The 25,130-nt window shown below is 44.0% G+C and overlaps 1 protein-coding gene across 1 annotated transcript in view; it reads right to left on the bottom strand.

Moving 5' to 3' along the window:
- NELL1 (neural EGFL like 1) overlaps positions 1–25,130 on the bottom strand; it is a 360,979-nt gene that overhangs the window by 138,361 nt on the left and 197,488 nt on the right. Inside the window, 1 exon segment of the mRNA XM_068147804.1 lies at positions 460–582. Within this exon segment, the coding sequence (XP_068003905.1) occupies positions 460–582 (123 nt within the window).

Genomic DNA, 25,130 nt, shown 5'->3' with positions numbered 1-25,130 from the left:
CCCCACTTTGGTGTGAATAACCAAATCACAACTACGCAATGCCAGCATCAAAGAGAATTATCCTGATGTAAAGACGCCCAAATTACATTTTAAAATCCCAAGTGACAGCACATGCCATCCAGAGTCTGGAAAACAATGAACACCACTTAAAAGCTGAATGATGCTAGCTCAGAAAACAATGAACACCACTTAAAAGCTGAATGATGCTAGCTCAGATGACAGCATTCAGCTACAGCAAATTAAAAGTTCTTCTAGTACTCCCCAAAAAACTCTTTCTTGCCAAGAAGTTATGCACAAACCAAGTCCCACCACCTCCATGCATACTCCACTGGCCAGATGATCATGACAGCGAATCACTGGCAGCAGCCAGCCACCACAAGGTGCCACAATGTAGGTGACTAGCAGGAAATCTGAGCAGAGTTTGCCACTTTGAGGATGTTTCTAGAGCAACAGACTTACGTCGGCAGATGGTCCCATTCCCCACATATCCAGGTTTGCAGGTGCAGCTGTGCCCCCTCACAGTGTTGGTACAGATTGCATTCTCATCACAGTTATGCTCTCCACTGCCACACTCATCGTGCTCTACAAGGGGACAAAAAGAAAGCAAAAGGGAAAACGTTACAAGAAAGACAGTAAGCTTTCCAGTGGAGTAATGTGACATTTGAAACCCAGCTGAGAAAACAAGGTAGGCATAACAACTCAATACAGGGAATGGAGGTAGAGTAGAGTAGAGTAGAGTAGAGTAGAGTAGAGTAGGGTAGGGTAGGGTGGGGTAGGGTGGAATGGAATGGAATGGAATGGAATGGAATGGAATGGAATGGAATGGAATGGAATGGAATGGAATGGAATGGAAGGATGTTGACTTGCTGGAACGAGTCCAGAGAAGAGCAACAAAGTTGGTGAGGGGTTTGGAACACAAGCCCTATGAGGAGAGGCTGAGGGAGCTGGGGTTGCTTAGCCTGGAGAAGAGGAGACTCAGGGGTGACCTTATCACTCTCTACAACTACCTGAAGGGAGGTTGTAGACAGGCTGATGATGGTCTCTTCTCCCAGGCAGCCAGTACCAGAACAAGAGGACACAGTCTCAGGCTGCGCCAGGGGAGGTTCAGGTTGGATGTTAGGAAGAAGTTCTATACAGAAAGAGTGATTGCGCTATGGAATGGGCTGCCCGGGGAGGTGGTGGAGTCGCCGTCATTGAAGGTGTTCAGAAGGAGACTTGATGGGGTGCTTGGTGCCATGGGTTAGCTGTTTGGGTGGGTTGGATTGGTTGATGGGTTGGACACGATGATCTTGAAGGTCTCTTCCAACCTGGTTTGGTTTATTCTAATTCTAATGAATGGAATGGAATGGAATGGAATGGAATGGAATGGAATGGAATGGAATGGAATGGAATGGAATGGAATGGAATGGAATGGAATGGACCAGGTTGGAAAAGACCTTCGAGATCATCAAGTCCAACCCATCACCCCACACCAGCTAATCAACTAAACCATGGCACCAAGTGCCTCATCCCATCTCTTCTTAAACACCTCCAGTGATGGTGACTCCACCACCTCCCTGGGCAGCACATCCCAATGGCCAATCTCTCTTTCTGGGAAGAACTCCTTCCTAACATCCAGCCTAAACTTTCCCTGGCACAGCTTGAGACTATGTCCTCTTGTTCTTGTGCTAGTTGCTTGGGAGAAGAGACCAACCCCCAGCTGGCTACAACCTCCCTTCAGGTAGTTGTAGACAGCAAGAAGGTCTCCCCTGAGCTTTCTCTTCTCCAGGCTAAGCAACCCCAGCTCCCTCAGCCTCTCCTCACAGGGCTGTGCTCCAAACCCCTCCCCAGCTTTGTTGCCCTTCTCTGGACACCTTCCAGCAACTCAACATCTTTCCTAAACTGAAGGGGCCAGAACTGGACACAGGACCCAAGGTGTGGGTGTGAGAGTCAGCTATGGGTCTCTTCAGTTACAGAACCCAAAAACACGTTCATGGTATGACTGTGAAAAAAAACCTTCAAGAGGAGTATCACAGACAAATCCCTTCTGTGAATACTAACCTTTACATCACTGTCCACCACCAAAAGGAATAAGCATAAATACAAGGTAAGTGAACAGAAGGGGAGACCTCCAAATACATAGCTCAGTTGTCACAGCCACTTGCTCTAATGCATGCTGAACCAACTCTAATGGCACGTAAGAACATTTTACAGTTGCAGAGCACCACTCATGCCATCCAACCCCAAAGAGGCTCCCCGACAAATGGGCTGTATTGTGCTTTCATCCAGCAAGCTCTAACTGCTGCCAGAGTGCCTAATTTACTGCAGCTCCTGCACTTCGCTCTCCTGCTACATTTTATTCTAGTATAACATCAGTTAGAGGTGGCAAACTACCTGGCATTGAAGTTTCTCCCTTCTTCCTGCCATTTCTTGCTTGTCCCACATGCAGCAGGATGGCAAAAAGAAATCCTGAATTCTTTAGTTTTCTGTACTGGTGCCTTTACAGTTTTCTTCAGAGGAATCAAGAGAATGCAATGAAGTTTCTTAAAATCACACAAAGGACAACAGATAATCAAATATCAGAACCTGGGTCCCTTCTTGATAGTCTTAATTTATGTAACTGCAATCATAAGGCTAATACCCATATGCTGAAGGCAAAAGAAATCCTTCTGGAATTCTGGAGGTGGTTGTCCCCTTGCACTCAGCTCTAGTGAGGCCACACCTCAAGTATTGTGTCCAATTTTGGGCACCTCAACACAAGAGAGATGTGGAGGTGCTGGAGGCAGTGAAGAGGAGGGCAAGGAAGCTGGAGAAGGGCCTGGAGAATAAATCTGATGTAAGAGTGACTGAAGAAGCTGGGGATGATTAGTTTGAAAAAGAGGGTGCTGAGGGGAGACCTCAAGGCTGTCTGCAACTATGTGAAAGGATGTTGTGGAGAGGCTGGTGCTGGTCTCTTCTCATAGGTAATTGCTCATAGAACAAGAGCGAATTGACTCAAGCTGCAACTGGGTAGGTTTAGACTGAACAGCAGGAAACATTTTTTCATGGCAAGAGTGGTCAGGCATTGGAATGTGCTGCCCAGGGAGGTGGTGGAGTCACCAACCCTGAATGCGTTTAGAGGTCGTTTGGATGAGGTGCTTGGGGATATGGTTTGGGGGTGAACCTTGTAGAGCAGGGTTATAAGTTGGGCTTGGTGATCCTGAGGGTCTTTTTCAACCTGAGTATTTCTGGGCTTCACCAGGCTGAAGCTAACCTCTGCAACACCCTGACTTTTCCACAGCACAGAATGGCAGCCAAGTTTAAGGTAGCTCAAGACACAAGTAGATTTGAATGGTGGATTCCAAAGAACACTCCAAATCAAACACTCCTGGAACTGTGTTGATAAGTATTCACCAAACATGTATCCAGCATGTTTTCTGGTTTTCAAATACATTTGACAGCAAAACGATCTGGATTGCAACCACTTGCTTTTAAAGCACATCAAAGCGATGTATCACTTGCTCACTCTGCTTTTAGCAAGAAACTCACTCACTCTCTCACACACACACACACTCAGATGTGCCTGGCTTTAGCTGATAAATTCAGGTTTACACTTGTACTTGTAGTTTATGTTGGTCCCTAGCTCAGCTTAGCCATTCACTTCAGCTCCTCACCAATTTTAAGATGCTGTACATATTCTCAATGCTTGACTTCTTCAAGGGCTGCCTGTTCCTTCCTTCATCTTTTAAGACACTCTGACAGGCTGACTCTTTCCACTCTGGTCTAACAGTGCTGAAACTGCTGGGTCACACACAGAAAGTACCAAGCTACCCTGCAAGGAAGTGCTTAGCAGGCAGCTGAAGTTGAATGTTTAAAAGACACCTCCTCCATAAGACATCCCATGCCCACAGACATCTCTCCCTCCTCTTACTACTTTTGCCATTAGCTTTCATGAGTTCATATTCAAACTGCAATGAGAGTGCCTTGGTGTCACAAGGCACTCTGTAGACACAAGAACATTCCTAATCAAACAATCATCAAAATTAGTTGATTACCTTCTCAGCGCTTCAAGTATAAACAAAAAAATTCCCAGTGGCAGCCTCAGTGTTTTGCCAAAATACACAGGAGATTAGAACTCTGCTTTGTTGGTCTGTGACAATGTAAATTGTTGTGTTTACCACTCCTGCAGATGTGCAGATGCTGGCAATATTGAAAGCATTGGCCCTGGCAAAGCTGCTTTCCCACCGTCATACTTAAACTAAGGTTTTGGGGTTTTATTCCTAAGATGGCATAATTTGAAGAGTTGACAAGAAATCTGACTATGGGAACCTGCCCCTCATAAGACATCCTGGTGCTGCTAGCACAAAGAGGACTAAAGGAACCTCACCTGCGTGAGTAATCCTCAGATTTCTTAACAGCATTATGGCTGTAATGGTGGGAACTTTAAATCAGGTTTTCCCTGGCATCAAGATGTCTACAGATGACGTTGCTACAGGCCTAATAAGAATGAGAAAGCATTGATTTTCTGTCAAGGTACAAAAATCTTCTAGTCCAGATGGAAAAACCCTTAAGATTCTGCCAGTAACTGACTATCTTGGATTTCCTTCTCGCTCATAAGAGATTATCCTTTGGAGCACTTGGTGTTCACATGGGGGAGTGAACATGGGCTCAGGTTTTGTTTCAACAACAAAGTGATTATGACTTAGCAAAGAGCATCACTTTCTTACACACACACTTTCTTTCCAAACTGCCCCATTCAAACACATCAGACAGAAGCTGGTTTAGCTTTAATGTTATGCTAAATACTGTCTGACTGGACAGCAATCAAAGATTGGAAGAGATTCACTGGTAAGAAATTAGCCCTCCTCCTACAGGAGTGTATCTCTGTCACCTCTGTTGTGTGATTTGCTTCAAAAGCAAATCTCTGCTGAAAACTTCTACTTGAAAAAGCTGTCACTGGGAAGTCAACCCTGGTTAACTGCTTGCCTCAAGCAACTGAAATCGCATCAACCTGAACAGAAGTCCACTCACTCTGATAGCACCACAGGTCTGGGGATGCTGATGTTTGGCTGCGGGCAGTGTTAGGTGGCAGCACACACGCAGCGGCTGAAGACAAGCATCGTAGTTGTCTAGGCTTTGTTCACAGGCAACCTACTAAAGATACTTTGAACACTCAGGAGCTGTCTGACAGAATTCATCTCCATATGACATGGCCTTAGAGAGATAACAATCACACACAAAAAAGCAAAGCTCATTCACCAGAAAAGAGTTTTGAGTAGACAGTGAGTTGCACATTGGATTATAAGAAGCCCAAATGCATTCCACAGACCACAGAAAGTCACCATACACCAAAGCACAGGCTGGTCTGTAAGCACACTGCTGTCAAAGCACACAAAGTATCTCCTTTTTCCTGAAATGCCAGAGGAGGAACTAGTTACAGTATGGTGGGGAAACAGGGACCCTCAATAACATGAAAATGAGCAACTGCTGAGATAAGCACAATTCCCAGAGTGGCACACCACAGCCCTCCGTACCTCACACAGCTCTCAAGCCCCTAAGGGATTTCAAATTTACCATTTCCAAACAGTGTATCTGACACTGGATGTATTTTGCAGCAAGAGTGCCAACATTTTCATCTTTATTTTCCTTAAATAAGGATGTTCTTCGAAAAAAGACCGAGACAGGAATGCAATTACTGGAGACACCTCATTGAATAGTCCTTCACCACAGCTACTCTCACTTCTCATTACAAGAAAAGGCCTCAATTTAAACTTGCTTGCAAGATGGAAACAATTTTCTTATTGTGAGGATTTTCTTCCATTAGTTCCTCAAAGCCTTCATACTTAAATAATAAAACATTCACCTACAGAAAACATTGTGCAAAGATTCTGACCATTATTACTTATTTTTACAACACTGAAAGGAACTCTAAGTTGTCCTCTAAATTGCTGAGATGATAAGCCTGCTTCTGGGGTATGCAACCACAACGGCAGCAGCATTTCTATACAGCAAGAGACTTAGAATAGAGAGACAAGTCCCCTATGGAATAACAAGGTCATCAGATTCTACCATTGTTCATTAACACAAAGGCCACTTGTACAGAACACACACCCTAGTGGAAAATTAATTAGCTATCTACTAACAGCTAAGCAATGGCCTTTGGAAACTCAGAAATGAGAAAGCCAAACACCTTTGTTAAAGCAGCGATGCTTTGTTTCGTAGCATTAGGATTCAGATGTCTATATAATAACTAAGGCTTGAAAAATGGGAGATTAAACAAAACCCAAAACTGAATTTAGGGAGAACTGTAGACTTAGCGTTAACAGGATTTCAGCTCCAAAGAATTTCTGATAAAACAAAAGGGATAGCTTTTGAAAAGGCTGAATAAAAGGAAGCATTTTTCTGAACACACACATACACACACACAAGAAGAATTTCCCCAAGAAACTCAGGACAATTAGAAACAGGACAAGGAATTACATTGCAGATGGCAAGCTAGTGAAAGGGAATAGCTAAGTGTGAATCCAGACAACTCTGAACCCCCAATGGCCATAATTAAAGAAACAAAGCAAAGTTTGTCTATGGCCATTCTGAACTTCAGACATCCAAGCTCACCCTGCATGTTCCCAAAAGGAAGCAGGAAGAAGGAACAGGTCACAGGGGGGAAAAAAAAGCAAGCCCAGTTGTTCCTTGACAAGGATATGCTGCAGCTTTATACTTATGAGTCGTTAAACATACAAATATGTGCAGAAGTCTCAGGTTTGCTGGGTTTTCAATAAGAAATTGAAATGCTACAGTAATTTACAGTGCAACAAACAGCTTCTGGTGTCAAACTATAAAATTCAGAGTACATTCTAAAGGAGTGGATGCATGCTATTCTTGGGTAATTAGGAGAAAATAGTGGGATTTAATTTGAACATAAAATCTGGGATGTGCATGCAGTTACAGAATACAATTGCTTAAATGTTCTATTTTCAGTTGTAAACTAAAATCCTTCCTTTTGCTTTCTGGCACCTGATTAGATATTGGTCAAATTTGCCTAGCTGCAAACAAGTCTATAAAATAAGCCATGCCTATACTTTTTAATCTATTTTGTTATGATTTATGCTAATAAACACATCAGTCTGGAAGTGACCAGAAACCAATGTATCAAAATAATGAGTCATGTTCCTAACTTGGTATTTAGAGACAATCCTCAAGATTTGTCTGATTCTATTCCAGCTTTAATTATGAGTTGGTTTAGTTTAGATTTTCACACCACAATGAAATCTTTTAGTATAGAATAGAATAAACCAGGTTGGAAGAGACCTTTGAGATCAATGAGTCCAACCTATCACCCAACACCATCTAATCTACTAAACCATGGCACCAAGTATCTCATCCAGTCTCTTCCTAAACACCTCCAGGGATGATGACTCCACCACCTCCCTGGGCAGCACATTCCAATGGCCAAGCTCTCTATGAAGAACTTCTTCCTAACATACAGCCTGAACCTCCTCCGGTGCAGCTTGAGACTGTGTCCTCTTGTTCTGGTGCTGGTTGCCTGGGAGAAGAGACCAGCCCCCAATTGGCTACAATCTCCCTTCAGGTAGCTGTAGACAGCAATAAGGTCTCCTCTTAGCCTCCTTTTCTCCAGCTCCCTCAGCCTCTCCTCACAGGGCTGTGCTCCAGACCCCTCCCCAGCTTTGTTGCCCTTCTCTGGACACCTTCAAGTGTCTCAATGTCCTTCATAAACTGAGGGGCCCAGAACTGGACACAGGATTCAAGGTGATGAGTACAGGGCACAATGACTTCCCTGCTCCTGCTGGCCACACTGTTCCTGATGCAGGCCAGGATGCCATTTGCCTTCTTGGCCACCTGGGCACACTGCAGGTTCAGCTTACTATCAACCAGTACCCCCATGTCCCTTTCTGCCTGGCTGCACTCCAGCCACTCTGATCCCAGCCTGTAGCACTGCATGGAGTTGTTGTGACCAATGTGTAGAACCCATTGATGCGTAGATGTGTTCAATCTCCTGCCCTTGGACTCTGCCCACCTGTCCAGCCTGGCAAGGTCCCTCTGCAGAGCTCTCCTACCCTCTAACAGATCAACTCCTGCCCCAGCATGGTATTTTACTAGAAGACCATAAACACAATTAATCATATTCATGTACTTAATATGTGCCACAACTACATGATACATGTGAAGCAAATGGACTCGAACTACTGTCTCATCCTTAAGAAGCCCATGTGCAAAGGTGGGCAGTAATGACACCAGCACATCAGTTGGAATGATTTCAATTCTCAGTGAGGGAAGACTTTACAATGCATAGCTTCTGCACCATGATGCTCAGCCTTCATTATTTCCCCTCAGCAAGAAGCAGTGATGAATGCAAAAGTCTGTATTCTCTTCCAGTACACAGAGACTTCATTATTTATTGCCAAATAATTGACCTTACTAATGATGCTCATTCCCATGAACCCTGAACTTCTGTCCATATATATATGGACAGAAGTAAGAAGAACCATGGATGACAGAAGATTGGAGAGCTCCCAAACAGAGAGGGACCTGGGGGTGCTGATCGACAGCTGCCTGAATATGAGCCAGCGGTGTGCCCAGGTGGCCAAGAGGACCAATGGCATCCTGGCCTGCATCAAGAATAGTGTGGCCAGGAGGAGCAGGGAAGTCATTGTGCCCCTGTACTCTGCTTTGGTTAGGCCACACCTTGAGTACTGTGTCCAGTTCTGGGCCCCTCAGTTTAAGAAGGACATTGAAACACTTGAACGTGTCCAGAGAAGGGCAACGAGGCTGGGGAGAGGCCTTGAACACAAGCCGTATGAGGAGAGTCTGAGGGAGCTGGGATTGTTTAGCCTGGAGAAGAGGAGGCTCAGGGGTGACCTCATTGCCTTCTACAACTACCTGAAAGGTGGTTGTAGCCAGGAAGGGGTTGGTCTCTTCTCCCAGGCAACCAGCACCAGAACAAGGGGACACAGTCTCAAGCTGTACCAGGGGAGGTTTAGACTCGAGGTGAGGAGGAAGTTCGTCACCGAGCGAGTCGTTTGTCATTGGAATGTGCTGCCCAGGGAGGTGGTGGAGTCCCCATCCCTGGAGGCGTTCAAGAGGAGATTGGACGTGGCACTTGGTGCCATGGTCTAGTCATGGGGTCTGTGTTGATAGGTTGGACTCGATGATCCTCGAGGTCCTTTCCAACCTAAGTTATACTGTGACACTGTGATTGACTACCAAAAAGGACATAATCTTCCCCAGAATTATTTGTAGCACCTAAAGTATTTCATAAACTAATGTTTTCATAGGGAGCTTCTGTGTTACCTTAACTGAACATACAGAAACCTAAAGTCTATTGAACTGAAACTATTTTGGAATAGCCAAGAAAGAAGCACTTGCTATTAAGCTCAGGATCCTCTTTAGTATTCAGTTCACCTTACACTTTCAGTCTTGGCCTTTACTCAGTCCTGTTACAACCATTTGTCATATTATACTCCAGAGGATGTGAATAAACTCAACACACAAAGCAAAAGTCAGCTTCTGTTTGAAATTAATATGATATCAAATACACTTTAATCTTCCTTTTGTATCAGCACAAGACCTTTTGCGAGCAGCCATTCATATCCTAAAGATCCTAAAGAGCATGTGCAAGCATGCGTGCCCTGTATCCATTTCTACAGTCAGGAGTCCTGCTCTGCCACATCCCCTCTTGCAGTGACGCTCTCCATGTCTTCCCCTCAGTTTTTGAGATGCTTTGCTGCGGATCTGTGGACTTGATCTAGTGTAGAACAGAACAGAACAGAACAGAACAGAACAGAACAGAATAGAATAGAATAGAATAGAATAGAATAGAATAGAATAGAATAGAATAGAATAGAATAGAATAGAATAGAATAGAACAGAACAGAACAGAACAGAACCGAACCGAACCGAACCAGACCAGACCAGACCAGACCAGACCAGGTTGGAAGAGACCTGAAAACCAGATTATTCCTGCCTGGATGCAGCACTGTCTAGTTGTCTAATGCTGACAAGTGATCTGAAGAAAAAAATCACTATGTAAACACCAGGCACCAGGGCAGCTTGTATGCTTGTGCTAGAGAATTAACAATCCATTACACTTTACGTATCTTCCACAGCAACATCTTCCTTGGAAACACGTGTGGCGTTGGAGAGCAAATAGGTACACCCTCATCAGCAAGAAGCCAAACATCTTAAAAGTGTTTCTCCTTATTAGATTCATAAGCCAGAAAGCCTATTTTATGCAATGTATCTAGAGGTTTGTGGTAACCTGATCTGCAAGCCAGTCTAGGATGCATCAAAAGCAGCATGGCCAGCAGATGGAGAGAGGTGATTCTATCATTTTGCTCAGGTGAGACTCATCGCCATCACTGGAGGTGTGTAGGAGGAGACTTGATGGAGTGTTTGGTGCCATGGTTTAGTTGATTAGATGGTGTTGGAGGATGGGTTGGATGTGATGATCTTGAAGGTCTCTTCCAACCTGGTCTGGTTCTGTTCTGTTCTATTCTATTCTATTCTATTCTATTCTATTCTATTCTATTCTATTCTATTCTATTCTATTCTACTCTACTCTACTCTACTCTACTCTACTCTACTCTACTCTATTCTCCTGCAGTGCAGCATCCAGGTCTGGAGCCCTCAACAAAGGAAGGACATGGCCCTGATGGAGTTGGTCCAGAAAGGACCACAAAGATGCTTGGGGATACTGGAGCATCTCTGCTACAAGGGCAGGCTAGTTCAGCCTGGAGGAGAGGGACACCTAATAGCAGCCTTCTAGTACCTGAAGGGGGCTACAAGAAGGCTTCAGAGGGACTGTTTGCAAAGGCCTGCAATGATCTGAAATTAAAGGATAGTTAGATTGTATGTTAGCAACAAGTTATTTACCATGAGAGTGGCAGAACAGTGCAGCAGGTTGCCCAGGGAGCTGGTTGAGGCCCCATCCCTGGAGATACTCAAGGTCAGGCTGAACAAGGCTCTGAGCAACCTGCTCTAGTAGAGGATGTCCCTGCGGACTGCAGGGGGGTTGGACTAGATGATCTTTGGAGGTCCCTTCCAGCCCAAACCATCCTATGTTTTATTTATTCATCCATTTAGGGCAGCCAGAAGAAATCCCAGATTTCATAGAGGATCACAGTATGGCCTTGAGGTGCAATGGTCAGAGCACAGCTCCATGGGCTGGAAGCTCATTCTCTTTCTGCACCCACTCAGAGTGACAGTACCTCAAAGCATTCATATTGTCATGCCTGAATTACAATGCACACCAATATTATTATTTTTTAATTAGATCACACTAAACAATGTGGTAGCCTTGGTTACTATTATGGGATGAGAAACTTTTCATACAGTCCCTGCCTTTTCCACAAATGAGTTAAGATTCAAGGCATTGGACTTTTATAAGGCAGCTTGATTGTATGTATTGATTTGTATATTTGTAAACCACTAGTTACTCCAAATTTCTCTAAGTAGTTATTGCTTTTCTTGACATAGTTACAAAGCAGAGAAATTTCACACAGAGAGCCAAATAAAGCCTTCAGCTCAATGCGATCTACCACGTTGTGAAAGACTACACAGTTCCAGCTAGGCTTGGAGAAGTGATGTTAATATTGATACAGGAAGGGGAAGAAGAAGGAAAAAGAATGAAAACAAAGCAAAAAAAAATAAATGAACAAAAAAAACACCAACCCCACAAACAAACTTCTAACAAACACAAAACCACCAACAACAAAAACCTACAACCAACCAACCAACCTACAAAACCCCAGATCTAGGAAGTTCTCCATTTCTCTACATCATCATCATTTAGGAAAATAAAGGATCAGAATAGAATAGAATAGAATAGAATAGAATAGAATAGAATAGAATAGAATAGAATAGAATAGAATAGAATAGAATAGACCAGACCAGACCAGACCAGACCAGACCAGGTTGGAAGAGACCTTCAAGATCATCATGTCCAACCCATTATCCACCAACATCTAATCAACTAAACCATGGCACCAAGCACCCCATCAAGTCTCCTCCTAAACACCTCCAGTGATGGCAACTCCACCACCTCCCTGGGCAGCACATTCCAATAGCCAATCACTCTCTCTATGAAGAATTTCTTCCTAACATCCAGCCTTAACTTCCCCCAGTGCAGCTTGAGACTGTGTCCTCTGGCACACTCTGGAAAACTGAGCCTGTTTAATAGCTGCCAAAGCCTAATTTAAAGTTTTCAGGGGATGTGGTGGGTTGAATTTACCCCACTCCCCCTAGCTAATTTGGAGAACTCCCCCCCAAAATAAAATTGCCAGACCAGCTCAGATTGGGATGGAAGCAAATGAAAGCTGTATTTACAAGCAAACTAAAATCTGGCAGTATGAAATGCAATGAGTATGTACAAAGGATACAATATTCACATACATTTATAATTTATAAATAACACAAGACACCCCCCACCCCCCACCCCCCACCCCGAAAAAACAGGGGGCTACCAATAGCTTCCCCCTCTCCACCCCCTTCTTCCCTGTACAAGAGAAAAGACAAAAGCTGAGATTAGCTTGTTGGTACTCAGCCACAAGAAGAACACAGCCAAGGTCAGCAGCAGCCAAGCAAAAGCTACCAGCTAGTATCAGCTAGAGCAAACAAGAGGAGAGGAGAGGAGAGGTTCGGAGAGGAGAGATTTGGAGAGGTTCGGAGAGGAGAGGAGAGGTTAGCCAGGTTGGAAAAGAACTTCGAGATCATCAAGTTCAACCTATCACCCAACACCATCTAATCAACTAAACCTCATCCAGTCTCTTCCTAAACACCTCCAGTGATGGTGACTCCACCACCTCCCTGGGCAGCACATTCCAATGGCCACTCTTTCTGTGAAGAACTTCTTCCTGACATCCAGCCTAAACCTCCCCTGGTGCAGCTTGACTCTGTGTCCTCTTGTTCTATTGGTGGTTGCCTGGGAAAAGAAACCAACCCCCAGACCAATGGGATTATTTATCAGACCATTGGGATTATTTAGACCTTATCATTATTTCCCCTTTACATCCAATGGCAATTGATTTACATTCTACTAATTTCTACTCAAGATCTGTGGAAAATTCCTTAGGCATCAGCCTAAAACTGCCATAGGGGAGTTGCCTGTTACCCTTACACTTTAAGACAGAGTTTTATTTTGCTTCTGTGTCACTAAAAGCTCAATATGGTCCAACTACCTGAACTGTGTGAGAAAAGAAACTCCAAAGCAATATATACTGACTTATTTATACAGCAATAGAGCATACTCTAAAAGGACATGCTGCTTTTTATCTAGAAAACTGTGGCAGCTGCATGTTTTATGAAGCTGATATCAGCACCTCATCCTTCAGGTATTCTCAGTTCAACAACAGCTGCAAGCTTTATTTTGCAGAAATCCCCAAAATCACAAACACAAAAATCATTCAGTGGGCCTCAGGATGTAATTTTTTTGGCCAACATTTCATCGTGACTTGATGAACTTGCATTGGTGATACAAGCTCAAGAGAGTTTTGGACTTCAGCATTCCATGATGCTTTAACTTCCACATTATATATAAATAAAAGAAGAAATGCAAAAAGCAATATACACCCCCTTTCAAACTTGCACAAAAGTCTATTAGTGCTATTGCAGTGTAGGATGGTGGAATTGTTTCTAAATGAACCTGCCTGTGTGACAGATGTGTCAATCTGCCGACACAAGAGCACATAAAATCACAGTTAAGGTTTTGCAGCAGAGATCAAGTATGATGAGACAGGACACCTATCAGAGACGCAATGAATAGGGCTTGCAGTGTTGGTGCTGTATTACAGGTGATAGGAAAGTCACAAAGACTTTGCACACTGCTCTCAATTTTCTGTTTACAACCTTAGACAGTCAAGCTGTTAGGTTCCCCTCCAGACTTGGCACTTTTGTGTGTTATGTACAAGCTTCTGATGAAGCAAATGCTGCAAAAAGGATGGACTCCAGCATGTTTAAAGCTTTTGACAGAGTTGAGATGGAGCGGTGCTTTTTCCTGAAAGCAAACAGCAGCCTCGCAGCAGCTCACCCCAAAAAGCCAGCGAGTGCTGACTGAGATCTTTAAAACGAATGTCTACAGCCTGGCTTTGGAGACAGCGCTCAGGCATCTAAATTACTGCAACTTTTGTTCTCTCAGAGGGCTGAATACCTAACTTCCTGCAGTGCATTTCATGAGGACAAAGGGGTTGTCAGCACTCTAAGACAGAAAGACAGAGAGAAAGACAGAGAGACAGAGAAAGATAGAGACAGACAGAGAGACGGAGACAGAAAGATAGAGGCAGAGAGATGGAGACAGAGAGACAGAGAGATGGGGACAGAGGGACAGAGAGATGGGGACAGAGAGACAGAGAGACAGGCAGAGACAAAAAGAGAGAAAGACAGAGAGAAAGAGAGACAGAGAGACAGAGAAATAGAATAAACCAGGTTGGAAGAGACATTCAAGATCATCGCGTCCAACCTATCATCCAACACCACCTAATCAACTAAACCATGCAACCAAGCACCCTATCAAGTCTCCTTCTAAACACCTCCAATAATGGTGACTCCACCACCTTCCAGGGCAGCACAGTCCAATGGGCAATCACCCTCTCTGGGTAGAAAGACAGAGAGGAAGACAGAGAGGAAGACAGAGAGACAGAGACAGAGAGACAGAAAGACAGAGACAGAAAGTGACAGAGACAGAAAGTGACAGAGACAGAAAGACAGAGAGAAAAAACATTAAAAGAAAGTCTAGTTCTTTATGTCTCTCCTGTGTATTTGTCTTCAGTTTACTCTTTCCATGGAAAGAAGTGATCAAGTATTTTACACCCCAAAGTGTCCAACTTCAGCATTAGATCTACTCTCAATACACAGAATCAGCTTTTATTTCCAAGCAGGAATGGCAGTTAGGGCATCCTCATTTCCTAAGGCACCAATGTTTTACCCTGGAGATTTTCTACTGTCAGAGTGATCACAGTAGACCATGCTTGTCTTATAAGAGCTGACAAGATCACAACCTGAGCTCTTTTAGCTGCAACTATACCTTCTTATATCAGCAAAATACTGCACAGTATGAAGATTCCACTGCTGAGACAAAAGGCAGATCAAACCAAATTCGTATGCTGTACATTGTTCAGACTTTCACAGGATGTCAGGGGTTGGAAGGAACCCAAATAAATCATCAAATCCAACCCCCCTGCCAGAGCAGGACCATAGAATCTAGCTCAGGTCACACAGGAATGCATTCAGATGGGCCTTGAAAGTCTCCAGAGAAGGAGACTCCACAACCTCTCTGGGCAGCCTGTTCCAGTGCTCTGTGACCCTTACAATAAAGAAGTTTCCCCTTGTGTTGAGGAGGAATCTCCTGTGCTGCAGCTCACATCCATTGCTCCTTGTCCTATCACAGGAAGCAAGTAAGCTGAGCCTGTCCCCACCCTGCTGATGCCCAGCCCTCAGATATTTATAAGCATTTATTAAATCCCCTCTAAGTCTTCTCTTTTCCAGACTAAAAATCCCCAGGTCCCTAAGCCTCTCCTCATAAGGCACGGAACAGAACAGAACAGAATAGCATAGAATAGAACAGACCAAACCAGACCAGGTTGGAAGAGATCTTTGAGATCATTGTGTCCAACCCATCATCCAACACCATCTAATCAACTAAACCATGGCGCCAAGAACCCCATCAAGTCTCCTCCTAAATACCTCCAGTGATGGCGACTCCACCACAGAATCACAGAATCACCAAGGTTGGAAGAGACCTCAAAGATCATCAAGTTCAACCTGTCACCACAGACCTCAGGACTAAATCATGGCACCAAGTGCCACGTCCAATCCCCTCTTGAACACCTCCAGGGATGGGGACTCCACCACCTCCCTGGGCAGCACATTCCAATGGCAAGCGACTCTCTCAGTGAATAACTTTCTCCTCACCTCCAGCCTGAACTTCCCCTGGCACAGCTTGAGACTGTGTCCTCTTGTTCTCATGCTGGTTGCCTGGGAGAAGAGACCAATCCCCACCTGGCTATAACCTCCCTTCAGGTAGTTATAGACAGCAAGAAGGTCTCCCCTGAGTATCCTCTTCTCCAGGCTAAGCAACCCCAGCTCCCTCAGCCTCTCCTCATAGGGCTTGTGCTCCAAACCCCTCCCCAGTTTTGTTGCCCTTCTCTGGACACACTCCAGCAAGATGATGCAAGGTTGGTGCATTTCCTCAAAAAAAATTTTAAAAAATTAAAAATTAGGCTCTAATTTTAAGAAGGAGAGAGGCAGTAACCTGAAATGCCTAAAACTGAACATCTTGGAAAGCACTGCTGGAAAACACTGGAGATTCAGAGCAGGAGCCCCAAGGGGATGAAGTCACAGTAATTTCCTGGCTCCCTTTTCAGTGCTAATCACTGACTGACTCACAAAGTGCCATCCCAAGTCTCTCTGCTGTGAGTGCTAGGATACTGCATTCAACCTTTGGCAAAGCATAAGATGATTAAAGTGGAAAGCAAAATACCAGGTGTGAGCAACATCTGCAAAAATCAGTTTAACTGAAGGCAGCACAAAGAAATGCTGTGCTCGAGTACCTGACACTGACAAGACAAATCCTTAGATATGCACCCAAAGAAAGCGAGGTTAAACGACCACAACTCATGAAGGAAGCATGAAACTTCAAGTGGTGAATTCGAACATTTCACCAGCAGAAGTGAGACAAAGTCATACAAGAGAGAAAACGTGAAATGGCAATCAAGCAATGATGAACTCAGAAGGACCAAGTTTCTTGTTCACAAGTAACAACCTCCACAAAACACATGTAGCTGTGCCTCCCATGAGCCTCTGTGCTGCTTAAAATTTAATGCTGCCATATATTCCAGGGAAGAAAACCAGGATTATATGGAGTACTCCAGCTCAGGAAAGGGAGCAGTGATGCTGTTACCTAAATTGAATGCACATCTTCCTGCAGAGCATGCCCAGAGGAGAAAGTATGATCCAGAGGTGAGAACATCTGGCACAATCTGAATTCAATCCCCCTCCCTCATTAACTGACTACATGACTTGGCCACTAAGATACTTTTGCCATCCCTTTTGTAAAGCACTGGTTTGAGAGGTGGTGTGTGTAGTGGTTTGAGCCTTAACTGTGAGTTAAGAGCTCAGATGTGGGCAAGGCTGAGAATCTCTCCCCTGCTCTCAACAGAGCGGGGAAAAAAAGGAAAGGGAAGGAGCAAATCCACCAAGCAATAATTTGGAGTCAGCTTACAAGTAGAGAGGCAGAGTTTTCTTTAGACATAGATGACAGAGAGAGAGAGAGAGAGAGAGATGAGATAGAGAGAGAGAGAGGGAGGGAGGTAAAAAACTCTAATGGGTAAGGATCACGAGGGCAAGGAACAAGGATGGATGGGAAGAGGGGATAAAAACAAGAATACAAAACCAGTCTCTCTCTGAAGAGGCAAGGAGGCAGCAGGGAGAAGCAAGGAGCAACAGGGAGAAGGATCAGGCCCAACCACGTGGTAGAGGAGCAGGAAGGCAGCTGCAGTAGCTCTCGTCCAGGAAAGGCAGGAGCCAAAAAAGAGAGCTAATGGTTGCAATATCCTCCCTTTTATACCCTATCTGGGCAGGGAGGGGGGAGGGGAACAGACTCAGTTTCCCAGGGGGAAAGTGCCCTGTAGGGAGGACAAAGCACTTGCAAGCACTCCACCCCCTGTTTTCAGGATGGGGCTAACCCATCACAGTGTGTCAATGAAAAACTCATCTAATAGAAGGAAATTGTTTACCAACAGACAAAAAGGAGAAGGAGGCTGGACCTGGAATATCTGAACCATTTGAAACAAAAAGGTAGAAATCTGAGCAAAACCTGACACTTATCACTGTAAGGTGCCAGGTGAACATGACATGCTGGAACACCACTGACATTGCAGGGGTAGCTTGTATGTACAAAAGCTAGTGAGGAATCAAGAGACAATTTGAAAAGGGTTGCTGCTAATCACTTCATGAGACAAGAAATGACTGAAACTAGCCTGACAACAGCCCACTGGGAAAGTGATAGATGTAAACTTATTGCCACAGGTTGAGCATCTGACAGAAAAATCACCATGAAAGTATTGGAAGAAGGATGTCAGGAGCACATAACTCAGACATCAGCTTCACAGAATGTCAAGAAATAAAAAGATGAAATGCTTTTATTATTTAAATGAAGCCATACTTTACACATCAAATAACATTACTGCATTACTGCTTTAGATTATATTTCTAACCTCTGCAAAGGCATTTTGTTTCTGAACATCCCCTAAACAGACAGGAAAAAAAAAAAAGGTTCCTGATTTCCGCCTCCACACACCCCTCCCTCCCTCAACCTCCAGGCAGAAGTAAAGGAAGGGATACAAGTTCTGCTTGCACATCATTTTGACAAAGACAATAATTTCAGTCCTGTTAACATCTTTCATTTAAGGGGCTCAGGCCCAATTAGAAACATTAACAGTTGGTGCTTTGTGTCACTTCTGTCACACACGACAAGTGTTTGTAAACAACAGAAAATACAGCTGCAGAGAAGAGGTTGCCTGTCCAAAGCATCCCAGAGCCATGTTGCTCAAGTGATGAAATCAGCACCTAATTAGCATTAGAGTCATTTAAGTAACTTTTCCTCACAGAAGACTATGGAGTTTTTGATTTTAGCCACTCCTCAGAAAACCTGAGCACACAGATAGGGCCTGCAGCATCATGGTGACAAATACCCTGGAGGAAAATCTCCTGCCCTAAGCTCCCATACATACAGATCGGATGTCAGCTAGGAGCCCTCCATTGAATCTCCATCTTACAGCAACACAAGCGCAGGATCCTTAGGCATAACTCTCACAAGCCCTCCAGTCCCACATAAAGAGATCAATGAATTAAGATATTAAAAATTAATAGCAATTTGAATAGTTAAATATGAATAATTTCATTTGGAAGTGGGGGGGAAGGATTTCTTTTGAAACTAAATTGACCCTGCATCCTAGGTGACTGTACAATGAAGATGGTAAATCAAAGAAATTAGTGTAACAATACAATTGCCTGGAACCACAAAGGGGATCACAGAATCAGAGAATCAATAAGGTTGGAAAAGACCTCAAAAATCATCAAGTCCAACCTGTCACCCAAGACCTCATGACTATTAAACCATGGCACCAAGTGCCACATCCAATCCCTTTTTTAACACCTCCAGGGATAGTGATTCCACCACCTCCCGGGGCAGCACATTCCAATGGCCAATTACTCCCTCTGTAAAGAATCTTCTCCTCACTTTGAGCATAAACTTCCCCTGGTGCAGCTTGAGACTGTGTCCTCTTGTTCTGGTGCTGGGTGCCTGGGAGAAGAGACCAACCCCCACCTGGCTACAACCTCCCTTCAGGTAGTTGTAGACAGCAAGAAGGTCTCCCCTGAGCCTCCTCTTCTGCAGGCTAAACAATCCCAGCTCCTTCAGCTTCTCCTCATAACGCTTGTGCTCAAGGCCTCTGATCATCGCACTCCTCTGGACATGTTCAGGAGTCTCAATGTCCTTTTCAGTAGACTATCTCATGCCACTACAAATCAAAGGAGTCATCTTGTGGGGCACACCACACTGGGCTCACATCCACATCAGAAAAAATGGCTATCAAATATTTAATGAGACACAAAATAAGGTCAACCAGAAATAACTTATAGCTGAAAAATTATACATATTTAGTATTGATTCTATTAATGCTCCTGTAATGAGAGGAAAATAATCTTGTTCAAACAGAAATACCTCTTCTAATGGATACATGTTGGGCATCCTAAAAAGTATTCATACTGGGAAAGATCATAGAATTGTAAGGGCTGGAAGTGACCTCAAGGATCATCCACTTCCAACCCCCCTGCCATGGGCAGGGACACCTCACACTAGAGCAGGCTGCTCACAGCCACATCCAGCCTGGCCTTAAAAACCTCCAGGGATGAGGCTTCCAGCACCTCCCTGGACAACCTGTTCCAGTGCCTCACCACCCTCATGGGGAAGAACTTCTTCCTAACTTCCAATCTGAATCTCCCCACTTTTAGTTTTGCTCCATTCCCCCTAGTCCTATCACTACCTGACATCCTAAAAAGTCCCTCCCCAGCTTTCCTGTAGCTCACTTAAGATACTGGAAGGCCACAATAAGGTCTCCTCAGAGCCTTCTCTTCTCCGGGCTGAACAGCTCCAACTCTTTCTGTCTGCACAGGAGCGGAGCTCCAGTCCTCTGCTCATCCTCATGTCCCTTCTCTGGACACCTTCCAAATGAAGGATACATCACTAGTCCTGCCACCACTGACCATACCCACACTGGTAAAGCTGCTGTATTTCCAAAGACCTTACAAGAAGCAGCCATGCAGAGCAGGAAGAAAAGTTCTGTGCAGTTAATCCCATGAGAGAGACTTGACTGACAATACAGCCTGGTATTAAATCCTTACTTCCAACAGGAATTGTGTTCAGGAATTGGGCCTTTGGAAACAGCCTGACACAGCTAAACAGATGCCTGCTGGAGGAGTGACAATGAGGGAATGCAAAGAGAAAATAAGCATTTCCCTCCTTCCCTTTTCACCCCAAAATGTGCATAAATAACTGTGGCACAATACTGGGGAAAAGTGTTTTCAAAACTGAGTACATTTAACAGGGGCTTAAGAAAAGCCTGCAGCATTCTGTAGGAAAAAATCAGCTCCAGAAGGGCATTTTCCAGCATCATGTTTCCATGAAATACCACTAGCCCAAGCACCCGTGGGAAGGTGGGAATTTGGACTGGCTGAACCAGTACTTAGTTTTAGACCCCCCCAAAAAAATGTCCATCTTTTGTTTCCAACATAAAGAAGAGGGACAATGTTTGGCTTACAATCCCTAATTTCCATTCTCCCTCTGAACAATTCCTGGGGAAGGTTTGTATTTTAGGCTGCTTCTCTTTGAAATACTTACTTGGCAAGATTGCAGCCTCTGACTTTGTGTTGTAAGCTTTTCAAAGGCCCTTTCAAAAAGAAACATTTGTTATTCTGTGATGCTCACTAAGCACCATTTCTTGCTTGAAAAGGCACAATGTAGGCTCTATAATAATAATAGAGCTATCAAAAGAAGATCATTAACTACGCCAGGATTGCTACCTCCTCTTGGGACAGGCTTTGCTCATTTTCTCTGCAGGCTGGAAGGGGTCATCACATCTCTAATCAGTGCTGGTAGGATGATGACCACTGGGTCATAACAGGGTTAAAATTTATGATAAACAGCACTAAAGGGGGGGGAAAAAAAAGAAGAAGAAGAAAACAAAACTGAAAATGGGATGGTCCTGAGCGTGCAAAGGAGGAAACCTCATAACTCAGATTTTTATGAGCTGTACACAGAAAGAGAAGGGGACATGGGAATAAGATATGAGCTAGTTTCATTTCCCAGTAAGGAAAGATACAGGAAGACAAAGCCACAGAACACAATACAATAGAATGCAAACAGCTTTAGATTCCCTGAGAAAATGCAGAAGGACAAAAAGAGACACACACCAAAAAAAAAGGGATAAAAAGGAGCTAATAAACAACAAATTTAACAAAAAAATAAAAAAGAGGCAATTTTGAGGCTCAGAAAGAATAAACTTGAATGAAAATGAATTGAGTTAGACAAGAACAGAATACTTAACAGCACTTTCTGTAAAGCACAGAAGTGTAAACTTCATGAAGTGACTGAAGAATGTGTCTCTAACAATGGTAATTCTTACCAAGTTTTTTCATATTCTTCCCAGTCACTGTAAAAGAAAGATGAGGCAGACTTTTAAAAGCAGTGGAGAATCAGTGATTGAGTGCACCGTGAGCAAGCTTGCAGATGACACCAAACTGAGTGGGGCTGTTGACATGTCAGAGGGACAGGATGTCAGCCAGAAGGACCTGGGCAGTCTGGAGAGGTGGGCCCAAGTGAACCTCAGGAGGTTCAAAAAGACCAAGAGCAGGGTCCTCCACCTGGGTGAACAATCTTCATTATCAATACAGACTGTGGGATGAGGTGATAGAAAGCAGCCCTGCAGAAAAGGACTTTGGAATTCGGGTGCATGAGAAGCTGGACATGAGCCAGAAATGGGCACTTGCAGCCCACAAGGCCAGTGGCAGCCTACGCTGCATCAAAAGCAGTGTGGCCAGAGATGAAGAGGGGATTCTGCCCCTCTGCTCTGCTCTGATGAGACTTCACCTGCAGTGCTGTGTCCAGCTATGAAGCCCTCAACACAGGAAAGACATGGACCTGATAGGGCAGGTCCATAGTGGAACCACAAAAATGTTGGGGGGGCTGGAGCAGCTCTGCTGTGAGGACAGGCTGAGGGAGCTGGGGTTTTTCAGCCTGGAGAAGACAAGGCTTGAAATTAAGGATGCATAGATTTGGCTGAATGTTAGCAACAAGTACTGCACCATGAGGGTGGTGGAACACTGGAGCAGGTTGCCCAGAGATGCAGTTGATGTCCCATTCCTGAAAATATTCAAGGTCAGGCTCAACAAAGCTCTGAGCAACATGATCTAAGATGCCCCTGATGACTGCAGGGGTGTTGAACTAGATGACCTGTGGGGGTGCCTTCCAACTCAAACCATTCTATGATTCAATGAATCAAGAGCATCATGGTCTGCACAAATGTCAAGAAACTACAGAAGGAAATAAAAAAACAACCCACAGATGTCATCATTATGTGATGTCTGAAACGGATATGTAGAATAGAATAGAATAGAATAGAATAGAATAGAATAGAATAGAATAGAATAGAATAGAATAGAATAGAATAGAATAGAATAGACCTTTGAGATCATTGAGTCCAACGTGTCACCCAACACCATCTAATCAACTAAACCATGGCACCAAGTACCCCATCCACTCTCTTCCTAAGCACCTCCAGTGATAGTGACTCTACCACCTCCCTGGGCAGCACATTCCAATGGCCAGTCTCTCTTTCTGTGAAGAATTTCTTCCTAACATCCAGCCTAAACCTCCCCTGGCACAGCTTGACACTGTGTCCTCCTGTTCTGGTGCTGGCCGCCTGGGAGAAGAGACCAACCCCCACCTGGCTACAACTTCCCTTCAGGTAGTTATAGACAGCCAGAAGGTCTCCTCTAAAGGGCAGGTCCTGCCTGACCAACCTGATCTCCTTCTATGATCAGGTGACTGCCTGGTGGATGTGGAGCAGGCTGTGGATGTAGTCTACCTGGACTTCAGCAAGGCCTTTGACACCGCCCACCACAGCAAATTCCTGGTCAAGCTGTCAGCCCCTGGCTTGGACAGCAGCACTCTGAGCTGGGTTAGGAACTGGCTGGAGCCCAGAGAGTGGTGGTGAATGGTGCCACATCCAGCTGGCAGCCAGGCACTAGTGGTGTCCCCTGGGGATCAGTTCTGGGCCCCATCCTGTTCAATATCTTTATTGATGATCTGGACGAGGGGATTGAGTCCATCACCAGTAAATTTGCAGATGACACCAAGCTGGGGGCAGGAGTTGATCTGTTAGAGAGCAGGAGAGCAGGAGTTGATCTGTTAGAGAGTAGGAGAGCTCTGCAGAGGGTTTCGCTAAGGCTAAAGGTTTGTGCCCTCTCACTGTGGTTACATGCAGCTTAGGGGTTATCATCTGAACTGCTACAGACAGACAATTTTAAGAGGGGGAAACAAAAAAAAGAGAAGTTTACAGATATTTACAGCCAAAGACCCCTGCAGTAGGGTTTTGTGTGTAATTTATGCTTCCTTGGTAAAACTCAGGTAACTGAGACACAAAAAGCCTGCAACATTCAATGCACTCTTGTTTTGAACAATCTTGAAGGACTCAAGCAGAAATATCTTAGCATTGTAATTATTACCATTGTTGTTGCTAAGTGCTCCCCGGCTGTGATTCTCCTTTGCCTGTTGTTTCTCACAGATCAGTTTAAATCACATTAAGTTCCCCTAATCTAATGAGATTAGATATTTCATAATAACCTGACTGCCTTTCCAGACACAATTTTACTTTTATCATCTCTTAAGTAATCCCATTTTTACATTAAAGCCTAAAATGCAAGGACATGGAAAATAATGTATTGTGGCCAATTTACATTATACCAACAAACAGCATTTGAAGGATTTAAACAGATAGCAGCAATTATCTTTCTCTTTGTGGAGCATGAAAGTAATAAAAATGGTTATTTTTCCAAGATCACAGTAATATTCATGTATCTACTTAACTCCCTTCCTTGGAAGGTCCCATTTGTTTTCTTTAAAGAAAAGAATAAAAAGATTTCAAGAGATGATGATTACTTGGTACTTAGGAGAAAATTAATAGCAGCTACGACCAAGGTATGTGAAATGAGTAACAGGATGGAGGAAACTCTCTTACCCATAATTAATAAAAAAGGCTCTTTTCTGTGGTGAAATAAAAAGGGGGGGAGGGGGAAATAAACAAATCAGAGTGGACCGGCAGAAAGTCATTTCACAGAACAGGTCTAACTGATAAAAGACTTCAGAAGGTACTAAGTCAAATAATATTCAAATCAGTAGCCCCTTAGTGCACAAGAAGAGCAAGAATAGATTTGCTGGCTAGGATTTAATTATGAAACTATTGATTGCTATGGTTCGAGGCATAAAATGATCATTAGATGGTACCAAAGAAAGATATTCCTTCTATGATATATTACAGCTGCAAAGGAGGCCTACATTTGCTCTGAAGCAACCAACTTTGCTGTCAGAGAATAAAGAGTAGGTCAACTGCAGGTCAAGATGCCAGGTTCTAATAAAAAGGCAATTAATTTTATCTTAAGAAAAGAAACAATCATAAATTTTAGACTGCTATCTGAGGGGGATCTTGGGCAGGCCTTCCAGCTTACACCAATTTAATTACTTGTTCTTTGTGAGTTCAGGAGACAGAACACCAAGTTTCAGAATACAGAATTGACCGGGTTGGAAAAGACTTTTGAGATCATCAAGTCCAACCTATCTATCCAACCCAACACCATCTAATCAACTAAACCATAGCACCAAGTGCCCCATCCAATCTCTTCTTCAACACTTCCAGTGATGGTGACTCCACCATCCCTGGGCAGCCCATTCCAATGGCAAATCACTCTTTCTGTGAAGAACTTCCTCTCAACATCCAGACTAAATCTCCCCTGGCACAGCTTGAGACTGTGTCCTTTCCACTCAGTCATGCTATGGGAAGAAGGAGTGGGAAGCTGGCCTTCCTGCCTTTATCCAAGGCTAGCTGAGC

Source organism: Melanerpes formicivorus, unplaced genomic scaffold (genome assembly GCF_026170545.1).
Source record: "Melanerpes formicivorus ecotype bairdi unplaced genomic scaffold, bMelFor1.0.p_v2 SCAF_16, whole genome shotgun sequence".
Classification (NCBI taxonomy): Eukaryota; Metazoa; Chordata; class Aves; order Piciformes; family Picidae; genus Melanerpes; species Melanerpes formicivorus.
The sequence above is the reverse complement of the archived record's forward strand: the minus strand, read 5'-3'. Positions and strand labels throughout refer to the sequence as shown.